General features: G+C 38.9%; 3 protein-coding genes across 4 annotated transcripts; all 3 read right to left on the bottom strand.

Annotated features, from left to right (window-relative positions):
• Positions 1-2,208: 2,208 nt before the first annotated feature.
• Positions 2,209-12,604, bottom strand: smek1 (SMEK homolog 1, suppressor of mek1 (Dictyostelium)). Of its 2 annotated transcripts, none has more exons than XM_005731019.1 (15): positions 11,476-12,604; positions 11,254-11,309; positions 11,059-11,157; positions 10,299-10,916; positions 9,402-9,479; positions 9,187-9,303; positions 7,700-7,816; positions 7,477-7,608; positions 6,944-7,046; positions 6,699-6,857; positions 6,411-6,580; positions 5,412-5,554; positions 4,588-4,778; positions 3,664-3,884; positions 2,209-3,096 (listed from the first exon to the last, which is right to left on the bottom strand). In XM_005731019.1, exons 1-15 carry the CDS (start codon positions 11,615-11,617, stop codon positions 2,971-2,973), a joined length of 2,472 nt encoding a protein of 823 aa, XP_005731076.1. In that variant the 5' UTR covers positions 11,618-12,604; the 3' UTR covers positions 2,209-2,970. The 2 variants fall into 2 exon arrangements, with proteins under 2 accessions (XP_005731076.1, XP_013765794.1); XM_013910340.1 differs by having other exon boundaries at positions 5,412-5,551.
• Positions 12,605-12,789: 185 nt separating this feature from the next.
• Positions 12,790-17,754, bottom strand: erh (ERH mRNA splicing and mitosis factor). The gene is made up of 4 exons (XM_005731016.1): positions 17,601-17,754; positions 17,071-17,158; positions 14,271-14,391; positions 12,790-14,173 (listed from the first exon to the last, which is right to left on the bottom strand). The coding sequence occupies exons 1-4, from the start codon at positions 17,601-17,603 to the stop codon at positions 14,065-14,067; spliced, it is 321 nt and encodes a 106-aa protein (XP_005731073.1). The 5' UTR covers positions 17,604-17,754; the 3' UTR covers positions 12,790-14,064.
• Positions 17,755-18,435: 681 nt separating this feature from the next.
• Positions 18,436-24,036, bottom strand: paplnb (papilin b, proteoglycan-like sulfated glycoprotein). Its single transcript, XM_005731015.1, has 13 exons — positions 23,939-24,036; positions 23,649-23,731; positions 23,197-23,306; positions 22,943-23,003; positions 22,751-22,853; positions 22,553-22,683; positions 21,766-22,083; positions 21,364-21,540; positions 21,137-21,287; positions 20,971-21,051; positions 19,616-19,769; positions 19,425-19,500; positions 18,436-19,044 (listed from the first exon to the last, which is right to left on the bottom strand). Exons 2-13 carry the CDS (start codon positions 23,703-23,705, stop codon positions 18,763-18,765), a joined length of 1,701 nt encoding a protein of 566 aa, XP_005731072.1. The 5' UTR covers positions 23,706-23,731; positions 23,939-24,036; the 3' UTR covers positions 18,436-18,762.
• Positions 24,037-24,809: the final 773 nt, after the last annotated feature.

The raw sequence follows: 24,809 nt of genomic DNA, 5'->3' as shown, positions 1-24,809 counted from the left end.
TGAAAATAACGTGACTTTTGTATGTTCGTAACTTCCCTCCCTTGCTTCCACTGCTTGTTTCTCTGATGCTCCTGATTGTATCACAGCATCTGCATCAGTTGTAATAAAAATGTTCACTGCTGCAGAACAGGGAGTTGGTGGACACGTTTCCAGGGTTCTTGACAGGTAGGACATTTTGTTCTGAGCAGCTGAGCAAACTTAATAAGGTGATAAGATCAAAAGCTCTATAAACAGGTATGTGTACAGACAAAAAACAAATGTTATGTGAGGCCAGATGGAATAAAGCGAAGCATTAAAAACAGATTGCAATCACTACAGATCAAAACCACCACATTGTCAGGGAGGTATATATTTGGTGGCAGGAAGTATAACTCATAAATTTCAACCTTGTTTGAAATACACCATTTTTTTTGTTTCTTATGAAAGTATGCACACAGTATAGTAGTGAGCCTCATCTATACTATCATTTGTTCTGCTACTTTTAGCGTTTGCATAGATATCTACTAATGTGATCAATGTATAGAAAGTTGACAACTGGCAGACAGTATGCTTTAGGAGTGGAGCTGATCAAGACAGCTGTCAAAGAGACTTTTCATTGGCCCAGTAGGAAGCTGGACAGCAGCGTCCCTGATGGGGGCTCTTCAGCCTGGCAGACATACAGGCGGGCAGAGCCGGGTGAACGACTTGGCACTGGAAGTGGAGCTGGCATTCTGGTGAAGAAGTGGCTGGCACTAAGACCAAGCTGGCCTCTCCAGTGGCAAAGAGGGAGATCTCACACATATACACACACTCTGCCACACTCCTGCTGAGGAGCAAACGGAGGCTGGCAGGGAGGGCTGCTCTTCAAAAGCTGCTGTTGTCTGGAGATGGCTTTCATGTGAATGGAGGCCTTAATAGGCGTTGTGCGACGGCTCTCGTTGCCCGCTGAGCACCGAGTGATCCTCTTCTGTTGGGTTTTAATTAATAAACAATGTTTGAAGGCCACAATGCACTTGGAGGGACAACACAGTGACTTCTTGGTGGCCTTGATGCTGTTTGTTTTTGAGTTGTACTCAGACTCCCACTGAGGTGACCACATAAACGGGAGGGTGCTGACATTTTTCATCAACTTTTTTTTCCCCACTCCAAAAAAAACAAAATACTTGCATGGCTACAAGTGCTGCAAAGTGCTTTCAGTTATGAAGATGATTAGCAATACCTCTTCTAAGACTGATTAAAGAAATTATAACCTCATATTAGTCACTTATATGAGTTGGCAGAATGAATCATACTGGTATAATACCAACAGGATAACAAGTTCTAATGGAGTCTACTTGCAAAATTGCAGTGGTGTATCTGACCTTGCTTTTAAATACATAATTTTAAATACATCTTTAACAATTTGTCCCCAGTGTGGTATATCAAGCACCCATGTTCCACCCATTACCGTCTCAAAGAAGAAGTTAAAAAATGCCACATGTAATACACAGTATTTTAAAAACAACAGCAAGGTATTAATACTTTCTCTGTGGAGGAGTTAATGACTGATTTCTGTAAGGACTGCAAAGCACATTTGAAATAACCCACAATTCACATAGTTGATTCTCTCATGGACCAAGGATGCCATCTGGTGGATTATTAGGAGATCAGCAACCAAGTACACCCCCCAAAAAACTTGGGATACCTTGTCTGCTAGTTGGAACATAATGGTAATACTTTAGTCCCAGGAATTACAGATCTTTCTTCAGTTTGACCTTCTAGTTTGTGGAACCATTGTGAACCAAAAAGAACTGTCTGCGCTACAGAAACAGGGGCACCCATCTTCTAGCAAGGAGCCAAAAACTGTAATATATAGTAAAGTAGATGCAGCCAGGAACACTTGATTACTAGGACAAAGGGTAGTAGGACATCTTACAGCAAAGATCATTTTAATGGTCCCAAATTTTCTGAACAACTAGTGTACACTCATGTAAATGAAAGGAAAAACAAAAGATATGACAAAATTCATCACATCTAGAATTCCACTCAATCTTTAATCAAGACGGGATTACAAATTCTCCAAAAAATCTGCAGTTTCAAAGGGCAAAAAGGGTAAAACTAGCTCACCTACTGAGGTCTTTAAAAACCTGTTCAAGTGTGACTGAAAACGTCCTGAACATTTAAAGGCAGGTCTTTTTTTTGTAGTCATTTACAAAAAAAAACAAAAAAAAAGAAAAAGACTGTGACAAATACAGAACATAAAAGAAAATAATGAAGAAACTGCTGGCTTTTTTTCCTCTTCGGAGAAACAACGTCCGCTGAGGAACGGCGACACTGATGACATCATCAAATGACAACAAGGACAGCGCTTTGCCACATGCTGCCTCCCATCTGGTCCTATATGCTAACTTAAAAAGGGAGAAAAAGCAACAGACAAAGAGAAGGGAGAGAGCAGGGGAGAAAAGAAGGAGAAAGGAACAGGAAGGAAGTGGATTCTGAGGAGGGGACGGGGGTGCGAGTGGTGGTTCTAGGTCTGAATTGGCCGACCCGTTTGGGCCACTGTGATGTCCTTCCCTGAGTGGGGGGCAGGTGGGGGTCAGTGGGTTATGGTCCAAGCCCGCGAGCTCTCTGGGATTTCTGTCTGTGTTGTATGTGTTTTTTGTATGTGGTCTTTTCCTCCAGTTGCTAAATTACCAAACTCATGGCTCATACTGTTTGAGTCCGCTGAAGATTTATTGAGTGAAATTTTTTTCCCCTCTCCAAACTTTCAATCGTCTCTTCCCATTTTCAGACGGTTTTTCCACTCCTGGTCTCCTGATTGGCACTTGTATGAATTGGACTAGTGTGAGGAGCCTTCAGATCCATTCACAGTCTGCTCCTCATGTGGCCACCCGTTGACACTGAGCGGTGGTTTTCATTCATTCAATTTGTTTACAAGTTTGATCGTTCTTGTGTAAAGTCTATGCGCTGAGACTGCCTGAGCGGTGCACAAGCTGAGACAGTGACGCTTCTTTAGGAGCTCAGCTTGGACTTCTTTGAGGGTGGCAGAGGGTCTTCTTTACTCTCTCCATCCTCCTCCTCTTCCTCCTCCTCGTCATCATCATCATCAGGATAGTCCACAAGTCCCACCAAACCTCCCTGAAGCAGAAACAAGACACCCAGTTTGCAGAAACTGCAATTATTATTTGCAGACATGTTTCAACACTGCTTTCTTTATAACTAGCAATCATATGCCCATTACACATACATGTCAATATTGCATGCAATTCTTCACAACTACTAAACTCACTGCATTTTTTCCCCCATTTTTGTATATAATTTGGTGTTAATTGTCCTGATTTTGTGCAGTGAGTCTTCCATTTTTAGAAATCTATTAAATCCATAAATAACACACTTTCTGATAATCTCCATCCCCCCTCTATTTTTCCACCATGTAAATAAAGTCAGCTAGAAAAAAATATCCTAGTCCAGTGGCACAATGGTTATCATGTCCAGTTTTTGTATTATATAACAAGAATAGAGGGGGAGTTGTGAGAAATTTAACAGTATAAGTGTGAAGATTCATAGCTAAATCTCATTTCTTACTAAATCCTTCACTTAAGTGTTTAAAGCATTGCCAACACTGTGCAAATCGTTTTTTTATGTTTTTTTGTTTGTTTTTTTAACTTTGCTCATTAAGAAAAGAAAAAAAATGTTGACAGGTACCTTTGTGGTTACAGTTGTGGTGGAGGGTGAGCTCCGTGCGCCTGAGCCTGGAGAGCCTGGAGACCCTGGCGATCCTGGAGAACCTGGGTTTAGTGAGGCAGATGAAGGAGGGCTGGAGAGGCTGGTTTTAGTGGAGCCCGAGAAGGAAAGCTTGAAACTGGGATTCTGTCTGCCCGACAAGCTCGTCTTTCCCAATACTTCTTTCTCCTCCGAGTCTTTCACTGTGGGTCAACATGATGAGGTGATAAAGAAAAGGTCATTCTCTCATTAAAATTCTTTAAAATTTTGGAGGGGTGAATATAATTGTTTCCTCGGAAATCAGGACAGGCTTTTGCAAGACATTTTCCTTCTTAGGTGTCTCTCACTACTTATAAATATACCTAGCCAGCATGTAAGAACTGGTTCTGAGTGGCACCGCTATGCTGAACCAAATGAAAACAGTTTTCTTTGAGTGAATCCTTACGAAATGCCATACAAGACAATAACAGAACACATTATGTGCAAAGCCCAATGCACCATTTTTAAAAAATCTAAATAACTTATCTTGGCTCTGCAACACCTTGCAAGCAAATTTCAGGAAATTCAGTTTGGTAGTTTTTTCTTCTTGCTGACAAACAACAAACAACTTTCATCTGGGGAGGAATAATGTAAGAACCATATACACTGGTGATTTCCCCATGACTACACCTAAAGCTGTCAATGTAACCGAGACAACCCAATTACAATGTATTTTTCACCTAAAATTTGCCATTACATCTGTAACCCTGAAATACCCTTTATAAAATCTATTCTTGTATCAAATTTACAGGGGCTTCGTTTTCAGAAATAATCAGCTAGTAACATTAATTTATATAATTAACAAAAGGAATGGATTCTTTCCAACCCCAATTTCCCACCAAACATCACAAGTTTCCTTACACGTACATTTCTTTCTTTCCATGAACTTGCTAATTGGTTCCATGAGGTCTTCCTCACTCTTCATTTTATCAGAGGGAGGAACAACTGCCTCGCCATCCTCAAGGTCATCTTCATCTGCGTTGAACCACATCTCCTCCTCATCCTCCAGCGTCCGTGCATCACGTCGGAAGCGGTGGTTCCTCAAGATGGAGCGCATGCTGTCAAAGAAAATGCACAGTTCAGTAATCAGGGGGAAAAAAAGATTTTCTATTCTTTGAAAGCTCTTTTGTTAGCCAAATTTCCTCTTACAGAACTAATGTAATCCACAAACATGTGGTTTACATTAGTATACACATATACATGAAGTATACACATAGCCCAAGAAGCTGTTATAAAACATACACCACATTCGTTTAAAAATTAAGTCGATATTTTACAACATGAAATTTAACAGAAGTATTACAGATTAACAAAACAAACCCATCCAGTTTCGCTTTAAGAGTCATAGATGATCAACTGGTCTATTGCTTAACTATAAACTGTTAGACTGCGTTAAGTTGCAAAACCTTCTCTATAAGTGGAAACTTGCTTTTGTACAGTTGGTGAAATACAAGTGTAAGGATGCGTTTCAAAAGAATATAAACTGGGCACGATTTACAACACAGCAGCTCAAAATAGCACTATGACTCAACAAAGCTGCCTTCAGAAAAAAACAATTCATGAAAAAAGAAAAATTCATCAAAATTAGTCATTCAAGATGTCACACGCACTTTTTCCATTTAGTGTCAGACAAACATTGTCTGTCAATACATAATTAGATAAAGGCAGCAGTCAAGACAAAATCTTCTTACCTATCAAGTTTGGGGTTGTCCTGCCTTTCTCGTTGTTGTTCATACCGCAGCTTTAGGCCTTTAAATGTCTGGACGTAGTCCACATCCTCAAGAGCCTTCCAGTAGTTCTCTATTATATGAGCCGTTAGAGACTTCACATCCTCCTGGGAGCAATGGCAATCGGGAGCGGAGAACACAGAAATGGTAGCAGAGGGGGAAGTATGGAAAGAGAAAAAGATGGGCAGTTTACAGTTTTCGATAAAGCAGAGTGGGAAAAAAAAGTTGGAAAGAAGCCAATGAGGGAAATACAAAAGGCAGATTAGAACTAATTCTAATGAATGCACACATAACAACTGGACTGAGCATTTTCAGACCTATAGTTCCTTTACTCTGGTCTAAATCAGGTGATTAGTTTGTAAACCTGTAGCTTTTTCTTCTGTTGTTTGCTTTGTTTTTGCATTGACAAAACCCCAAGCTAACTTCACCACCATCTCCTCAAAACAGTCTTGGGCATGGTTGTTTTGGTCAGAACCAAACAACCTTAAAACACGTCACAGTTTGGTTTAAATGGACTCAATACTTGTAAACTTTTAGGGATTTAGTTTGACATCGTACACATATCAGTTCCTCTGATTAAATATAAAATCACTTAAGATAGAGAGAATACGTTTTTAATGCCTAACAAATAATTACAGCTATGTTTGCACATCAGTTAGCCATACATTGGTTTTTTAAACCTGTAAGACATGACCAGTTTTTTCAGTACAGGTTTTTCAGGCTCTTCAAATGTGAGAAGCAGAAGCAATAAAAAACAGGAACAAAAATCAGTAACACAAGTGAAACCAAACATATTTTTCCTTCCAGCTTCCCAAACCAAGTTAACCATGAGATGTACAGACCGCTATTATGGCGCTCTGACATCATTTATATGCTGATCATGTCGCTCAAGGTTCTTTTGTGATAAATATATACTGTTGTAGATAAATTTTGGTATGAAATTTTGGTATGAAAAATACTCACCACACGAACATACTCAAACATCTCAATAATAGCAGAGTTCATGAGATTGTAGCGTGAGCCGTTATTGAGGAAGGCCTTGATGACAGGTTCAAAGAGAAAATTTCTCATGATGTAGCGATTGTAGAATTCATCCTTTAGACCAATAATTCTTCGCATGAAACGCAGAGCGCCTGTGCAGGGAGAAACACAATGTTCAATATTAAGCAATAGATGTCCTTATTTGTCAAACAGACTTTAATTGTATCGTTCTCTACTTTGACAGATATAGTTGGAAGAACTGTGACTTACATAGAGCCAGGAAAGCATGCCGGGAGGCTGTGAGCACCAATACCCTCCTGAGAATATCCTTGTTGATGATGTAGTTCTTGATGTGATAGGTGTGATGCTCAACACAAAATGTTAGCAGCTCCAAAATCAAGGCCAGCAACTGGGATGTTTGAAAGTCATCTAAAGGAGGAAAGAAAGAACGTGAGAAAGCTAGCAACATAAAAACTTGTAGATTAAAAAAAAGAAATCTAACAAAAACTCGGTACCTTTGCTAGGTTTTTCTTCCGTGGTGTTGGCCAGTAGTGGAGCTGATAAAACATGCATACAGTGCTTGTAGAAGAAGCTCAGAAACTCAGTTTTTTCTGTTTTCTGTAAAAAATAAAATAAAAATAAGGAAACAGATACTTTGCTGAATTGCTAAATTTTTAAATGTACTTGAGCTTTTCACTCCAGTTCAAAAGAATTACAAGCAAGAAAGTGAAGCTGCAGATATCCTGGCCAACCTGTTGAATTGGTGGCAGTGATGTTTTCAGTTACTAGACAGTAACTTGATTAACAAGGAAATCTGCCTTCTTTTTTTTTTTACTGATAGGACTATTGTCTTTGTCCAAAGCGCAAGAACCCACAGACATAACATTTGTTCTCTTTTGTATTTAAGCACTTACACATTTTGAAAGCCAACTCTTATCTGCGCAATGGACTTATTTTGTTTTGTTTGGATTTTTGTTTGTTTTACGGTCAGTGTAAATAGTACAAACATACATAGTGGAAACTATGTAAAAGCAGCATTCACACTCACATTTGCAGTAGCAAGCATATTCTCTGGATCCACCAGAGTTCGCAGCAGACCCATTAACTGCACTGCACCACCAAGCTCTGGGTCTGTGTCACAGATCATGTGCTCTATGATCAGGTTGATCAAGAGGATGTCCTGAAAGGCAAATAAGTTTTAGTTTATGTGCATCATTGTGATAAATGGACATCATTCCTATTTATCATGTTGCCTTTGAGTATATACTCACATCATCATTCTGCTGTGATTCCTGCATGACGAACTCTCGTACCATGGAGGGGTTGTATTCCACCAGATAAGAGAAGATATCTGTGGCTGCCCCACGCACCTGAACATCGTCCATTCCCTTTTCAAAATAAATCTATTTATTATATTTATCAGCAGATTTTTGATTTGCACGCCAGGAAATTTTGAAATGTACTTTAAAATTGTTCAAAAGTAATAACTTTTAAAAAAGGAACAACCTTTGTTGTTTCTCTCTCTGATAAAATCAAGAGTGATATAATGAAAACAAAAGTCATGATCAGCTTCAAAATCAGCTTGTGTGCACAGGTTTAAGAAGTACATGTAATTGTATCGATATACCGTAGTGAGAGCAAACAATTCAAAACCCAACTCAAGATTTCAAGAACAAAAACTATCGATTTAAACATAACAAAAATAAAAAGGTCAGTGGCAAATTATAGAGAAAAGACCCATACAGTGAAAGGACACCTCAATTGCACGTTTACGCATTATTGTTGCCATTTTGTGAGGTGCTAAACTGGTTTCCCCATGTAAAGTTAATCAAGTTGCCCACCCCCCTTTTTTTCCCCCATTCCCCAAGAAAACACTTTAAAATCTGTAAATCTCTCTGCTTTAGTGTCTGACCTTGCTTTAACTCACAATAGTAATCATTAAGCTCGAGTTTGACTCATGGTTGCACTTTAGTAGTTCTTGTAATGTCTAACAAATTCTTTGGACAGTGAATCCCCATTAACCCAATGGCTATATGAGCAGAAGGTCTTTCCTGACCTTCCTCACATACACTTTACAAGCAGATAATATGAATTGTACCACCACCAAAAAAAAAAAAAATCTTATTAGCTTACTAGCCAAAAAGCCCATCATGCCCTGAAACCACAACTTTGATGACTAACTGCATGCATGTTCAATGTATGTTAAGCCTCAGTGTTTATCACATAGCACTTCTTTTAAGCCCATTTAAACTCAAATTCTATGTGAGAAGTTAAACACACGAGTTAACTAAAAGAAAAAATAAAACTTAATTGAAATTTATTTTTGACAAGTGATGCATACAAAAGAAATGTGCTATCTTCTCAGTCACAACACATTTAATGCTACAGATATCACATGCTGGAGTCTGATTCTGCTTTCTCAACTAGGTGTTCCTGTGGTATGCCCTGGCAACCTTCAAGTACTGTTCAGCAAAAAATAAATGTAATGAGCAAACTAGCATGTTCCAGTTATTTTTTAATAGAATAATTATAGATCATTATAACAAAAAAAGAAGATTTTGTTGTTATAGAATTAAGGGACATACTACTAGTATGTCCCTTAATTCAATTTTATTGCATCAGAAAGTTGAAGGCATCACCCATGATCAAAATGCAAAAGGCTGCAACATCACCAAAGCTACTGACGTCAACAGACAAATTATTTTAGTGCGAGAAAACCACAAAACTATTCATCTGAGATTAATGCCACTGGACTTACCAGAATAACCTCTAGTGCAGGTAGAATGCCCATGTTTGATAATGTCTTGAAGAAAGCATCCCTGTTTTGAGGTTGTAATGTTTGAGAGAATGCACAGAACTCCTTTAGGAAGTTTACCTAAAAGGAATAAACAAAGAGAGGTCAACAAAACAAAGATCTTAAGAGTTTGTGACTGCAACAACTTTAAATAAATAAATTATTAAATTCTGGTATACCAGTTCGTGTCTTTTGTCATCATCTGTGGCCTCATCTGTTAGCTGTGCAAAGAGGTCTGTCAGGAACTTCTCATCGTCCTGACATCAAAAAAGGGAGATGAGATTTTAGAAGTCAGTATTAAGAGTATGATTAATATGTCAATGTATGACAGACACCCAATTTTCACAAGTTACAAAGCTGTTATTGGTTTACAATAGTACAAGTCCAACATAATTACACAGAAAACAAAAGTGAATTGCATCATCTTTGTCAATGAGAAATTTGGAGCATAAACAATGTGATCTATCTGGTCATAAAAATACTTTTGATATGTTTATGCTGAAAACACCATCTCATTCAATGACATCTACTACCACTTTAAATATTTTTTAAAACCTTGGTTAGTGAACGGTTTGATTTAAACTTGCCTGCCTTATGCTAATTAAGGAAGCAAAGACTCATATCTGTAGTGTTTGACTTCAGAGCGTGATATAGCAAAGAACACCAGAGTCAACAATGTGCCCGTTTCAGTTTTCCTCTAGCGCAGCATAACAGATTTACACAACACTACTGTGCCTCCATGGAGACAGCCATACATAAACAATGCTGAGTTGACACAGGATAAAAACACAAAGGTCACATGATCATAAAAGGCTGCCAGACAATCTCAGACAGGGTAAAAGTACAATCAGTCAAAAATAAAACCAATGTACAATCCTATAATTACTGTAATTTGAGGCTCACTAACATTTCATAAAAGAAATTCTCCTTTGTGAGGATTACAGTATATTCACAAGTTTACCTATTTATAACACTTGCTTCAATTAAACCATTTGTTTAAAATGTAGTGTTTATACAAAGTAAAAACAACAACCCCATACTGTTAGATCATACTACTACATGTCTGCTTATCTCACCTGTAGCATGCCCACAATCTCCACCTTGTTGAAAAAGATGAAGGAGTGCAAGGTGGACAGCATGTTTTCCTCAAAAACAGAGGGCGTGGGCAGCACCATATCCTGAATATACTGCACCCGATATGTCTGGTGAATTTTCTGACGCAGTTCAGGATCAGAGATGGGGATCACCTCCTTAAACCGGGCTGTTTTAGTGAGAAACTCACGATGCCGCCTTGGCTGCGGGAGTGCTGGGTCAAACTCCAGGCAACCAATGACGTCCATTATGCACTCATCAGAGAACATCACCTCAAAGAGTGCAGTACGATTCAGCAGGAAGATGCCTTTCATTATTTCATACAGGTGGTGCAGTCCCTCTCTGTTCTCCAAATCCTCACAAACACGGAACAATTCCAGGAGCTTGCGAATATAGCCTTCATTCTCCACAGCCAGTGCTAGTTTTTCACGCCGCAGTGGTGATGGGAGAGAAGAGGCCACCAACTCGGCCAGGTCCTCCAAACGGTTCAGTTCGCATGGCGGTAATTCCAAACCTGGGGATGACATGTCATCAAAACGCTCCTCCTCCGATTCGTCCACCACATCCTGTGTGATGTCAACTGAAGGGTCCTTTCCCTGCACCTTAATAAAACACAAGTGCGGACAAACATATTAGCACCTCAGGATGTAACTACATAAGGGATCACCAGGAACACAAATAGCATCAAACCCACAAACTAATGGAGATGAAAAACTCAAACCCACACAAATTAAGTACACTAACCTGGCATATTTTCTCCCAGATTTCATCACAGCCAGCCTTCTCCTGGAAACTGAGTGCTAGATCATAATTTTCAGCCTCTGACCACACTATTAATGTGTCCTTTTCAAAAGAAAAACAAAGCCAATTTACAATAAACAGAGCAGAATGGGGGGGGGGGGGAATCAGTTTTGTATGTTCATCATGTTATGTACTGACCTGTTGTTTCTGGTAGGCTGTGTTTGGGTTAATTTTGGACTCCAGCAGAAGGGAACCTGTCAGGTTTAAAACAAAGGTAGCCCAAAATTGTAGGTTACTGCATTTGCTTCAAATAAGTAATACGTGTACAAATTTCAGGTTAAAATGAGTGCGGAACGTCTTGTTTTTGTAGTAATAACTGAGCTACTACAATCTTCGTGTGGTATTCCTACGTTCGCTTACCATCGCTCTCTGCTCGCACCAGGAGAGACGTGCCTTTCAAGCGCTCCACATAGCCCGACGAGACGTGCCCGGTCCCACGGTCATCCCACTGTCTGTCCTCATTGAGGGTATAGACTTTGACTCGCCGACGAGTGTCCGTCATCCTGGCAGTTTCTTGTAACCCGTTCTCCCCTTCCGGGCCTTTTACGGGGTGCTTTCTTCACCTAGTAACGCCACAACTTCAATTCACTTTTTACAGCTGCTCACTTCTACAAGAGTATTAACTAAATATGAATCGGCGGGGGGTCACTTAGGATAAGTTCTAAAAGCAACTTAAAAGTGGATCGCCTCAACAAGTTTCCAGCAGGATTCCGCAATAGTTGTTAAAATTACTACTGCAATATCTCGCATTTCTTGACGAGCTGCCTCAAAACTTACACTGCCAGCGCTATAGGCAAGGCGCCACGCAGAATCCGCGTACAAACCATTGTAGGAAGCTAACGACAAAATTAAAGAGCGGAGGACGTCGTTATCTTACGCGTTAAACGACAAAACAACGAATGTCACTGCAATATACAGCTGAGAACAGAGTACTGAAAAAGAAGCAGATATTACGATGACTGGCTCACGAAACACTCCTGCTTATATGTACAGTTTGTACGCTTACAGGTAACGTTAGCTATCAACCCTTACGAGTTAACTCGCTAGCTAGTACGCTAAGTACCTATGCTCCACATATCCAATGTTAAACTACCATTTGAAGCAGATTAACTATAGAGTTAGCTGTCGATAACATTACTTTATACTTGCGGACAACAGACACCCGTTTTAAGCCTGGAACAATGTTTCTATTCTTCTTTAAATAATACGCCAGCTAGCTAACGTTAGCTGCTATTTCTTTCCCAAGTGTTCCGCCATGTTCTGGCTCGGGGCCGCGGAGAGACCACTCTCTCCTTACTCTTACTCATGCATCCCCAAAACTGTGCAAACCAACAAACTGGAGTCGTATAATTACTTGAAGGTTACGCTTTACATTATACTGCTATTTGCCATTCATTGCCGATGTCTTGCTCAGATAATTGCTAAGTGCCCCCTGTGAGTATTCAGCCATCTTGGGTCCCTTCACAGTCAGTACGGGGTTTCCAGCACGGCAACAACAGGGCAGCCCGCCACATTTAAAGAGACAGTAACAGAGAAAATAAACTGTATTTGAGGCCACGTCCAGCATGAACGGGTCTAACTTTTGCGATACTCACCTGCCAGTCACACTATCATTGTGTATAAAAATTCAGTGTTCATCGCACTAATGGTCGCATATACACGAGTGGACACCAGTCAGAAACAATCGTTTATTTTGTTTCAATAAAAGAAAACAGAAATGCAGAGTTGAAATCAGTTGTTATGCAACACAGCAGAATTACAAAAACGTTTTATATCACAATGGTGGGCTTTTAAAACATAATGAAAACTCAAAAACGTCCATTAATTATAGTAACAAATATCCTGGGTCATCATGTGATCATCAGTCTTCAGCCACTGATCTACTTCAAAAATAAAACGGCTGCTTTCAAAGTCCACAACGTCTTGAAATTCAACCACCCAGGAAAATGTACATAGGGGAAAAAAATGAAATAAAATTCACATAACTTTTAGGGAAACTGAAAAACACACACAAAAAAAAGTTTTTCTACCCCGTGGAGTATTTCTCCATTCTTCCCATCATAGTGTAACAACTTAAACATGCAGGTTCCCAACCATGACCCAATTTTTCAGTATAAAGCCCAAAATGTACAGTTTCACCCCAATTATTCCAAACCTCTTTTGCCAATGAAAACAATGTGAAAACATTCCCTTTGTTAAAATGGGCAATGCAGTCTTTACAAAGAAAAAGAAAAGAAGCCCTTTTCATACATGTAGTCTTTTTTGATGGCACACATCAGATTCATAATTAAATTACTAACCTCATCAGATTTTTTTATGTATTACTTCCAAAAGGTAATGAATACGAATGAATTCATGTATGGCAAATGTCCTGTGAGATCAATGACACTTTTGCCACAGTTGCCAGTATAGCTGTTTTCACACACAAACTTAAAATGTTGGAACAGGCACATCAGGACATTGTGTAAATTTCTTTCTCACATGTAACACAAAAGCAAGCCTTCCATGTGGTTTAGGTGAGGGAGCTGCATGATCCTATAGAAAGGACACAATATGACTATAATATGACTAAGTTCCTATGCAAATTACATGAATTTTGTTCCTGGCTGAAATCCATTCAATGTCCAATCCAACTGCATCACACCTTTGTGTTCTTACATGCACCTCTCTCAGGTAATGTCAAGAAAGACTTCAGGCTGCAGTGCACATGTGAAAAGAGCTTACGTGTCTGAATGAAACTGCAAAAAGTGGCCTGAATGGAAAAAGTGCCGTCACTTAAGCACAGTGGTGGAACCATGTCTGAAAAGGGCTTTGCGTTAAAAATTACAAACACATGCTGCCAAGGATGACATTTCCAAAAAGAAAATCCCCAAATTTTTTCACATCCCCCAATTTTTCCCCCCAATCTCTCTTCCTCATGTTTGGTACAATATGAAATAATTCCCCCTGTCAAACTGACTTTGCAGCTTGCTGAGCCTGACGCCGTAAGAGGACGTATATCTTCTCCTTAATCCAGTCTTTGTTGTATGGTTGATATGTTTGAGTGTCAGCTCTGTATCTGTATAAAAAGTAAAATATTTTATTGAAACGTGACCAATGCATCCAAAGGGAATGTTGTGTTGCATTCAAATTCATACACAGCTAATTATACTTACACAAGACAGCTCAGATCTGCCAAGTCATCAATAAAGTCGAACAACTGACTAATGTCATAAGTAATGGAGGGACTGTTTGGATTCATCCTCTTGAGGTGCTCTTCATACATTTTGCAAACACCTGGGGAAGAGGCAAATGACATGCTGAATGGAAGCAAAAACAACAACAACAAAATGCAATCCACAGGAAAAAGCTAAAACAGCAAAAAACAAGCGTAATTTACATAGACTTTACAGTGTGCAGTAATCACTGAAAGAGAAAGACAAGATAAATAAAGAGGCCCTAATAAAGGGAATAAAGTAATAAGTGAAAACAAACAAACCTTTGGCGTCACTTTCTGTATTTGTATCTGTATTTATTAGAGCTATTTTGAAATACCTTATATTTAACTGGTACGTTAATCTGTTATTTACTGGTCTTACTGTCTTGAAGCAACAGTGACCACATCATTTCCTCTGGGATTAATACAGTAGTCTGAATCTGAAAAGTGTATACTGCAGTTCAAGACACACAACACAATTGTAAACACCTCTTAGTTTACAGATAATAAAGGCATTAAAAGGTATATGATAACCCCATTACTACGGAATGCATAACTTGAGTAAATGTACGTATTTTTAATCGCAGTCAGTTCTGAATATCATACTAATGATTATTCTTTGTGTAAGTGAACCTTGATTAATCTCTGTTCAATAGAGCTCAACTGCAGTTCAAAACCCATTAATGTAAAGCAAATGGTTTCCAGTGTATACTTTTAGTCTGTGTGCTGAGAGCGCTTTCAGTCACAGTCACCCTGTTCTTTGGGACAAGCTGCCTGCTGACCTGAGGTCAATTAGAGCTGTGTCAACATTCAAAAACAGGTATAAAACCTTTGAATTCTTTATTTTTTTACTAAGTTTTTTTTTATGTTATTTTTAAACTTTTATAGTAAGCACAAGTTTACATGTTATTTGTGCTATATAAAAATGATGTTGACATTAGAGCAGGGCGATATGGCCAAAAATATTTATCACGATATACATTTGAAAATTTGTGATAACGATATAACTGACGATATAATTGATGCGAGACAAAATACAACTCCACAACATTACTAGCGCAAAAAGACAACCTTCTATTTATTTTCACTTAAACAAGAAGCTGGTTTTTATGTACATTAAAGCTTTATAAAAATGTAACAGTGTAAATGCAAATTCCTTGCTGAAAGTTTAACCAAAAGGCATTTCCAGTAGAAATGGGCTGACATATCCTGAGCATAACCATGTATAATATCCACTGAAGTTAAAAAGAGTTGCTTTGCAACATTAAACTGCAGTGTGCAGTACGAATTTTTCGGACCATAAGGTGCACGGGATTATAAGGCACATTAAGCAAAACAAAGCAGTCAGATAAATCAAACTTTATTCAACTCATTCTTGCTTCTCCACTTCTGTACCATTGATTCATTAATGTTGAATTCTCTGGCAGCTGCTCTATTCCCATGTTGTTGCAGTATATTAATGACTAACCTTGTATTGTGGATGGATTATCTCAGTTGTTCTCCTGACTGAAGTTTGGTCCGTTTACAGCATCTTGCCATGCGACTGAATTTGTCTAACTATCAGGAACCTTAACGTTAACTTTTATATGTGGAAAAGTGTTAGTGTTCGTCCTCCAGCTTCACTGTTTATGTTATGCTAACATAGCTGTGTCGCTAGCGATCACGTAGCACATCATTATATACCAGCTAGCCCAACTTCAGTAACCCTACAAACATCACTGCTGTTTAGTTTCCTGTCTTCATTTATGTTGGAAGTGATAGCAGAGCTGTACGTTTGAATTTTTTCAGAAATCTCTCAGTCAGAACATATCATGCTTAGGTAACTAGCGAAACTAGCGAGCTAACTTCCGCTAGCTTCCTGCTAACTTCTAACTCGTTAAATGTAATAAATTTTGTTTTCATGGATGCCTGGAAGTTAAACTTCATAGTTACACCTGGTAAAGCAGCAATGCTGATCGTTTTATTAAAGATGAAAGAATGTAGACAGTTTTTAACTCTCAGTGATGCTGCAGTGTTGTTTGACCTGAAGTATACAGAGTTTAGGACACAGATTACTCCCAGATTTAAGAGCATCTTAGTCCGACAAATACAACAATAACGACAGCCGCTTGCATGTTCTGCAAAAAAATGTGCTTTGTCGTGTATCTGACGGACAAACACCAAACCAGTTCCACATCACTGAAGTTGCACCATTTTAACAAACCAATTCTGGTTCATTTGTTTCACTCAACAATCGGCCATGTGCGTATGAAAACAAAGGCACTGCGCATGCGCGTTTTACTCATATTCTATCGCGATATTTCATTTTCCTATCGTTGCCTAACATTATACCGGTATTACCGTGAACGGTATAATATGGCCCAGCCCTAGTTGACATAAAATAATTTTGTTTCCTGAGTCCATAGTTTAAAGAGAGTCACATAATTAATATATATGTCTTTTCTCATGTTTTCTTTTTTACTTTCCAGAAACTAGAAAGTGATTACTGTCAGTCTGGGTTTTTGTTTTTTTCTCCTCAAATTAAGATGAACCACATAATCCCATACACAGACAATACTTGGTACCAGGATTAATTTATTATTCACTGGCCTATCATTCGTATGTATTTACTATGAGAAAAATATCCTTTAAAAGAATGAGGAATCACAATAGATGATGAATTCAATAAAATTGCATCTGCTACTACTAGTTACACTGAAAGTAAATATTTAAAAAAAACTGCGAGATTATTTATGAATGAAAACATTAAACAGACTCACCCTCCATGCATTCATTAACTGACTCATAGTCAGCGTATGTGCGGCCCTCTGGTCTCTTGGTTGGTTGGACAAGCAAAATTGTGTGCGACTGTAAAATGATTGATAATGTTTAATACACACCACCACGTAGTTTCTCTGTGTCAAACCAAAGCACCTTAATTGGGCAGCTGATGCGAGTTTTTTGCGAGTTTTTGAGACTTGTGTAGTAACCTTCTGCCCAGACATTTTCCAACACCAGTGTAAGGATGGTCATTCAGCTGCAGACCACCGACTTCATCAGTCTTTTACAAAACATCCACCATAACGTTACTTCAGCCACATCTCACATTAATAAAAATATGTAATTTGATTAGATGGTGAAATTAAGTTTTAAGAAACAACGAAGCGGTGGGCAAAAATGCGTGTTTGATAAGAATAGCAAAGCGTTAGCCTCGAAGCTTATTAGCTTAGCTGTGTGTGATTAGCACAAGCTAGTTGTGGCCTAAACTGAGAATTATTAGCTCTTTAGATGTCAAATAAAACACACTTACCATCTCTGTTTTCAACCCAAAGCCTCGCTATTTACTCGCTATGCAAAACTGAAAAAACTCGTATTCAGTGTAACTTCTCAGAACCCCGTGCGATGTAGCTGTTTGGTCTAAAAGTAATTTAGGGGAAGTGAAAAAGACCTCTTCCGGTTGTAAAATCGAGTCCCTTCAAAGTATAATTTTTGCTTCAAAATAAAAGTCCGATAATGCAACAGTAATGATTAAAATGTGATTTTTTTTTCAGCAGACTTTGTTTGTAAAGGTACACATTTTTTTTTCTAAATTCTCTTTTTTTAATTATCATAGACATTATTTAAATGGACCCAGGTTGTGCATCTGAAAAGTGTAGCCAGCAGAGAAGCGCTCTAAAGCTGCCTTACTTTTAATAGCCAGTAGGGGCTGAACGCTTTGTCAGCCCCTGCAAGGCTCCCGCATAAAAGACTTCTAGTTGTACAGAAGTTTGTGGGAAAACGGCCCCCCAATAAATTACTTTTCTAATGATTTTGTGAACTCACTTGCTGATTATTTAATGGGGGAAAATGTAAATTTAAATTGTAGTCATTATATTGTTTTGCTGTTTACACATTCACTTAACATAGAGAGATCTCTGGTTCATCCCTGGGAGGACACACAAAACCCTTCAGGTCTGCATCAAGAAAGACATCCAGCATACAAGTGGAGCTAGCTGTTGTGGTGACCCCTTGTGAACTTGGGAGCACCTCTGAGTAGCTTTTACTATTATCCTGCTCGTGTATTGACATGTCAGTAATGATGCCCTACAAGAAATGAAGATGCAAATAAAGCATTTTTTTTTTTCAAAATTACAACATAGCTGAACATTTATTAATTGGATATATGATTTAATTTGAGTAATTGCAATGAAATAATTTTTTGTTTGAATCCCGACCTACAGGGCAACAACACATACACTGACATAGTGGAGATCACAAAAACAAACTGAAAGACAGTGAAACCAGGAAAAATAGCTATAATATTTGTGATGGCAAATCATATTTTTAAATGAAATATGTAATGTGGTTTGTTGTTCTTTTTTTCTTTATTTGGTGTGTATACTATAGGCTACATTTGTGTACCAAAATCACTTGATTTTCTTTAAACAGAGAGCATGACTGGGCACTTTTGGAGATATCAGTGACATGTGTGGTTATGGCCTTGCTCTCAGAAGGTCCCTGAGTGTCGCTCTCCTTGTAGTTTCTCTTGGAGATGTGGATACAGGCACCCTCGCCACACCTCCACACTCTCGTTGGCATGCCTCCAGGGACACAAAGTTGTTGGGATTGCCCTGGCAGCCTCCATACCAGAACTCGGTACACTTGGCAGTGGCAGGATTATAGCAGAACCGGACCGTCCAGGTCTCACAGGGGCCCTCATCACGAGGCAGGGAGCACAAATTGCCAGTGGATGGAGGAGTGGGTGATGGGTGCTGCTGATATAGGAGAAAACAAAGCAATATATACATTATATTTGTAGTGTGGTCTGCAGAAAAAGAGCTGCAATTGTTAGACATTTTAAATGGTGAAAGAAATATTAAGCGTTACATATATGATTATATAATTGTTTTGCAGAGACAAAGATACTTTCTTATGGTTGTTATTGTGAATAATGCTCTAAAAACACATGATATTTTATCCCTGTAGTGCTTCTATTTGACCATATCTTTTTGGTGAACGCTCAAATTTAGTAAACTTGGCAAATACTTTGTTACTAAGTGAAGGTCATCACTAGATTTATATACACAGCTGTTATATTATTCAGAAAGGTTAACTGTGACTGGCTCATAAAATCAGTTAATAATGTGATTCCTACCACAGTCTGGTACTCAGGACACCCAGCCTGTCCGAATCCTTGAGCGGGTGTCACCCCATCCAAACAACAGCCATACCTAAAACAGAGACAATGATTTTTCTTTTTTAATTTCAGTTTGAAAATGGGGAAAAGATTTCTCTATACTTTCACATCATTTTCTGCAAAATAGTGTTTAGAGGTACTCATGTTACCTAGTGCGGACACATTCTTGTGAGCATCCCAGGTTCCTGGGCCCCGTGGCAGAGGTACGGCCATCAGGACAGCAGCCGTAAGGCGACTGCGTACAGTGAGGTCTCACCTCATTAGGGTAAGAGTCATACACACTGTTTGTAGCTGGCCTTGAAACTAAAGCAAGTAAACAAATGAGGTCAAATATACTGTATGCATGCATTCCTTTCTAATTTTAAAAGCTTTTGAATAACATTTCTTAATAAGTCTGTGTAGGTTCTCAGTCATCTTTGTAGGTAATAAAAGATAAGTCATGAAAAGTTTGTTGTTGTTGTTTTTAGTTTAAAAAAAACAGCTTTTATAATACAGAAAACGCTTCGTAGAAGGAAAAAGAAATGGCTGTGTTTGAGCTTGTGGCTTACCTTCAGTTATCTAAGTTGGAAATTAGGCTAAAACAAGTTTGGAATTTTCTGTTTGTCTATGAAATACAAGAAGGCAATGGGAGGGCAGCACAGTCATAGTCTAGACAGCAACAATTACAACATGCCGAAAGCGTACATTATCTTTATTGCGTGAAGAAACCTCAACTGTGTTACAATACTAAAATTACTGTCTGCGCCTTAAGAAACGTTTTTTTGTTTTTTTGTTTTTTTCTACAGTGGCTTTGATTTCACATATATAAAATGCACTCTGAGTTGTGAAAGACTGCTATGTCTGTGTGGGTGAGTGTCTCTAAATGTTCATTAATTCATTATTCAGCACTGTAATATCAGTTCAGTTCAAATTAGTTCAATTCAATTCAGTAGTACCAAATCACAAGAAAAAATGCCTGAAGGAGCTTTGTACTATAAGGCAAACCCCAAAAATCAAACAACCCCATATGAACAACCATTTTGCAATAGTGGGTAAGAGCATAGAGACAGGACTAAATACAGACTACGGGACAGAGAAGACAAAGATTTGGTGCTGCAGTGGTGTGTAAACATGTGGGCAATGAAAAGAGGTGAGTAGACAAGTTCCTGAAGCAGTCTGTGCCCTATAGCAGTATAGCTACAATCTGCTTCAGGGTCAGCCAACCCAGCCTAAACTATAAGCTTCATCAAAAAAAGAACATTTTGAGCTTAGTCTTTAAAGTAAACTTCCCCCAAATCCAAACTGGGACCTGAATGCTGAAGGCTCTGCCTCCCATTCTGCTTTTAAAATCTCTAGAAACTACAAGCAAGCCTGCAGTCTGAGAGAAAAGTGCTCTATTGGGATGATATAATTGTATGAGGTTCTATTACACACAAGGGTGATCTTATGTTGTAGTGCCACATATAAAGAAATTGCATGCTCAACCATGCAAAGAAAGATGGTAACATTTCCGCACTCATCATACCTGAAGGTTCTTCTGGAATATGGGGCACAAATCCTCTAATAGTGCTTCCACCTGGCCTTGGGTCCTGCACACTTGGGGCCGCTGGAAAAGAAACAAGGTTGACAATATAAAATAAATAAATAAAAGTAAAAATGATCAGAACTTGCTGCATTCAGATGTCACTCACTTTGCACCCCAGGGCAGGGCTGCGTGTTGCATTCCTCCACAGAATGTGGTCTGTGAGCTATCCCACAACGATCTTCAGGGTAGGGGTTCAAATCAGTGTCAAAACAGGCAACTCTCCTCTCCCTCACACCACCACCACAACTTCTCGAACACTGCGAGATAAAGAAAGATAGTAACGCTGAAAGGAAAATAACAGTTAAAGCTTTTTTTTGCTTTCTGTTCCCTTACCAGGCCGTACTCTGTCATATGCCAGGTTATGCGTGTGTAACAGGCAGGTCTGCGGCAGGCCTGGACAGAAGGAGGTCGAACCAGTCCACTGCATGCATGATCAGGCAGATGTTCGCCTCCTGGTCCAACGCAAACAACTTCCCTTGTCTGCTGTCCTTCTCCACAGGTTGCTGAACACTGACCATCAAATGCAACAATTTAGTTAATATTTTTAACTGATTTGAGTTGATAAATACAAGCAGTGTAACAATCATATATGAACAAGGTCATACTTTATCCAAGATAGGTGTTGTATCAGCCAAAAAAAAAAATTAAAATGGCAAAGATGGTCTAAGTAGACATAACTGTTTCATATCATTAGGATAGTTCAAATATGATAGTTTTTAACCGTAGGAGACATACTCCACTGAAGCTGGACACGCTGTACTCTGCAGTACATGGATGCATGTTGCAGGCCTGCTGACTCGGTGGCCTTTGCAGGCGCTGGGCAATGCAGTAAGTCTCGTCGACCACATGGGGGTTCACTGAGTCCTCAACTACACACTCCACACTACGATGCTGCATGCCTCCGCTGCACGAGGCAGAGCACTCGCCAAACACACTAGCTCTATAGACATATGTGAATGTCTCTGTTGGACGAGGAGCAGCAACAACTGGAGCAGAGGAGTGTACTGAGTTAGTGTCTTCATCCAAGCCCATAAACTCTCCACGGGTCAGTATCTAAAAAAAAAAAGACAAATTATTAGGAAATAACTATAAGAAAAAGAACCAACAGGTATTACAAAAGTGAAAAGAGTCCTATAAATCGCCTTTTAGGAGAGTAAAATTCTCTATGACTAATAGAAAACTAAAAGACTGCATCAAAGAAAGGGGCCTAGTTTCCACTTTAAGGATAACAACAGAAATATCTTATGTATTCTTTTTCTACCTTTAACTTCAACAATCTTTTTTTCTAAATCTGGCTGACAAACAAGAGTTAGCAATAAAGAAAAAACTTCTTTGCTTTGAACAATCTGCATCTTTAAAAGTAAAAAATATACAGACGATCTTTCAACCTTATTTAGATTCATTTTTATGCTCTATTCTAGCGTCACACCCTGCTCTTGGATTATTTGGTACATTGAAACCCAAATATTCAAACTAAGTAAGAGTCACATGCATAGGTCTAATCTGCAGCTCCAAATCTCACCCTGCAGACGCCATCCACACAGATATCACTGCGGCCCACATAGCACGGGGTCCCATCTACCACTGCAGTTCTGTGTCGGTAAAAGAAATCCTCTCCTCTCGGGACACAGTTGAGCTCACATGGATTAGCTGCTAGAAAAGGTTAGGGAGTCACAAACCTAAAAACACTTAAATATTGTTGTACATATTGTACATGTACCTCCACAATAAGGCAACCATGTGTAGCGTTTTCCATTAAAGTCCATTCTGTCAAACTGGGAGCACTGCTCCTGTCTGAAATCCCTTGAGCTCACTGGGCATTCCTGCATGACAGGAAATCGAACATTTAAACAAGATACTATCCGTTTTCTCTTTGTGAAAGTATTTTTAAATGGGTTTAAAGGATAATTACATGTGTATTGCAGGTGCGGAATGATTTGGAGGATCCTATGCAGTTATGTCCACCATCTGTCCTGCAGAAGGAAATGAAATAAATGGCATATGCACACTCAAGTGTTAAAAAAGACACAAATTAAAAATGATATAAGAAGAGTCTTTTGTAATGTTACAAATGAATACAAAATTACCTTAAGTTCACATATTCAAAACACAATAGCAATGAATATAAGTATGAGGCTCTTTACTTCATGCATTTCTTTGCCCTACCTTGAAGTAATACATTTCCTGGTTCTCACTGCCACCCCTGTGCCACAGCTGCGGCTGCAGGGTCCATAGGCTCCAAACTCACCCCAGTAGTCGTGGGTCGAACGTGTCAACTAAGCAAATAAGAGAAACTCAAAGTCAGGCTCTGGAACATGTTGTGCTCCCACATGGGACATCAGGACCCGACACAAATCCCTAACTCACACACTAAACGCATGCAAGACGCACTAAAAAAATATAGCATTTAGCCACAAACTAACACTTATACATTACACAACATTTTTACAAACCTGTTCTGTGACACATTGAACTAATCATGCTTGCACATCAGAAAATAAATCATTTACCACTTAAAAAAAAAATCAAAGGAATATTTTCCTGTGTCATAAGGTACTGTTGATATGAATCTGTAATAATACAATACTATTAATATTGTTAACATAAAAAAAACTCACTGTAAAAGCAGGTACAGCCAGCAGCTGTAGGAGTCCCAGGACTTGCAGGATGTTCATGTTCACCTGAACCCACTGCTGAACTACTGACGAGGATAGTAATTAATTAACGCAACTTACAGTGCAAGAAATTCCATTTAACACAAATGATGTGCGTGCAGTTCATTCGTCCATTAACAGATGAAATCTGAGTTCCTCAGGACCCCTGCTAATGTCTTAACAAGTATCTATTCCATGCAAATACAAATGAAAAGCTGGATAAAAAAACATGTAAAATCTTATTACTGAATTACCTGATTGAAGTGAATTCCCAGCTTGCTGACTAGCTGCACGGTGGGATGTGCACTTCAGCAGTGACAGCAGGCAACGACACCCAGCATTTCTTCTTCCATCACCCTCTCACTGCTTACTGACACCACAGCCCATAAAGTGTCAGATTTCAACCACTAAGAGAAACACTGGTTTTCTATTTTTTTTGTTCTGTTTTGATCGTAAATATGTTTCTTGCTGGAGCAGAATGTCTGAAGTTAGAACTTCCACGTACCGAGACTCGTGTTGTTAATTTACATCAAGTCTTTTTATTCACACAAATGTTTTGGAGGTACAGAAATTATGCAAATGTAGAGGCAATGTATAGATTCATGCAGAAATGGAACATCATCAAAGTTTGGTTCATTTCATAATATAAAGGAGGTTACATGTGTCATCACGTGCAATTTAAATACGTCTCTGCAACATATCTTAAAGTTGTATTATTTGCGAAGCGCACTAAAACGTGACTCAGTGTGAAAGAGAATTTTCCATTGATTGCCTTTTCTGAAGTGTCTCACCATTGATTGTCTCCTTCACACATCCTGTAACCACTAAATACAGACGAGTAAATCACAACAGGGGAGCTAGTGGGAGGTAAACATAGGTTTAAAGCTCTATTTAGTTTTATTTTTAGCAAGAAACCACAGTGGAGCATGGCCTGGATGTGAACGTAGCATGGAGGACAAGGAACACCGGGAATCAGTGAACATCAACGTTCCTGTGCCAATGAGCTGCAATACTAGAGGAGCCATTATAGTCTCTTGTCATCGCCTTTAAGATGCAAGTACATAGCAATCAAACAAAAAAGAAAGGCAATAAACTGTGCCTTTGTTGGGTTCATATTGTTAATGT

Source organism: Pundamilia nyererei, unplaced genomic scaffold (assembly GCF_000239375.1).
Source record: "Pundamilia nyererei isolate P.nyererei 1_Seehausen unplaced genomic scaffold, PunNye1.0 scaffold00041, whole genome shotgun sequence".
NCBI classification, from domain to species: domain Eukaryota; kingdom Metazoa; phylum Chordata; class Actinopteri; order Cichliformes; family Cichlidae; genus Pundamilia; species Pundamilia nyererei.
This window is presented reverse-complemented; position numbering and strand designations above follow the sequence as displayed.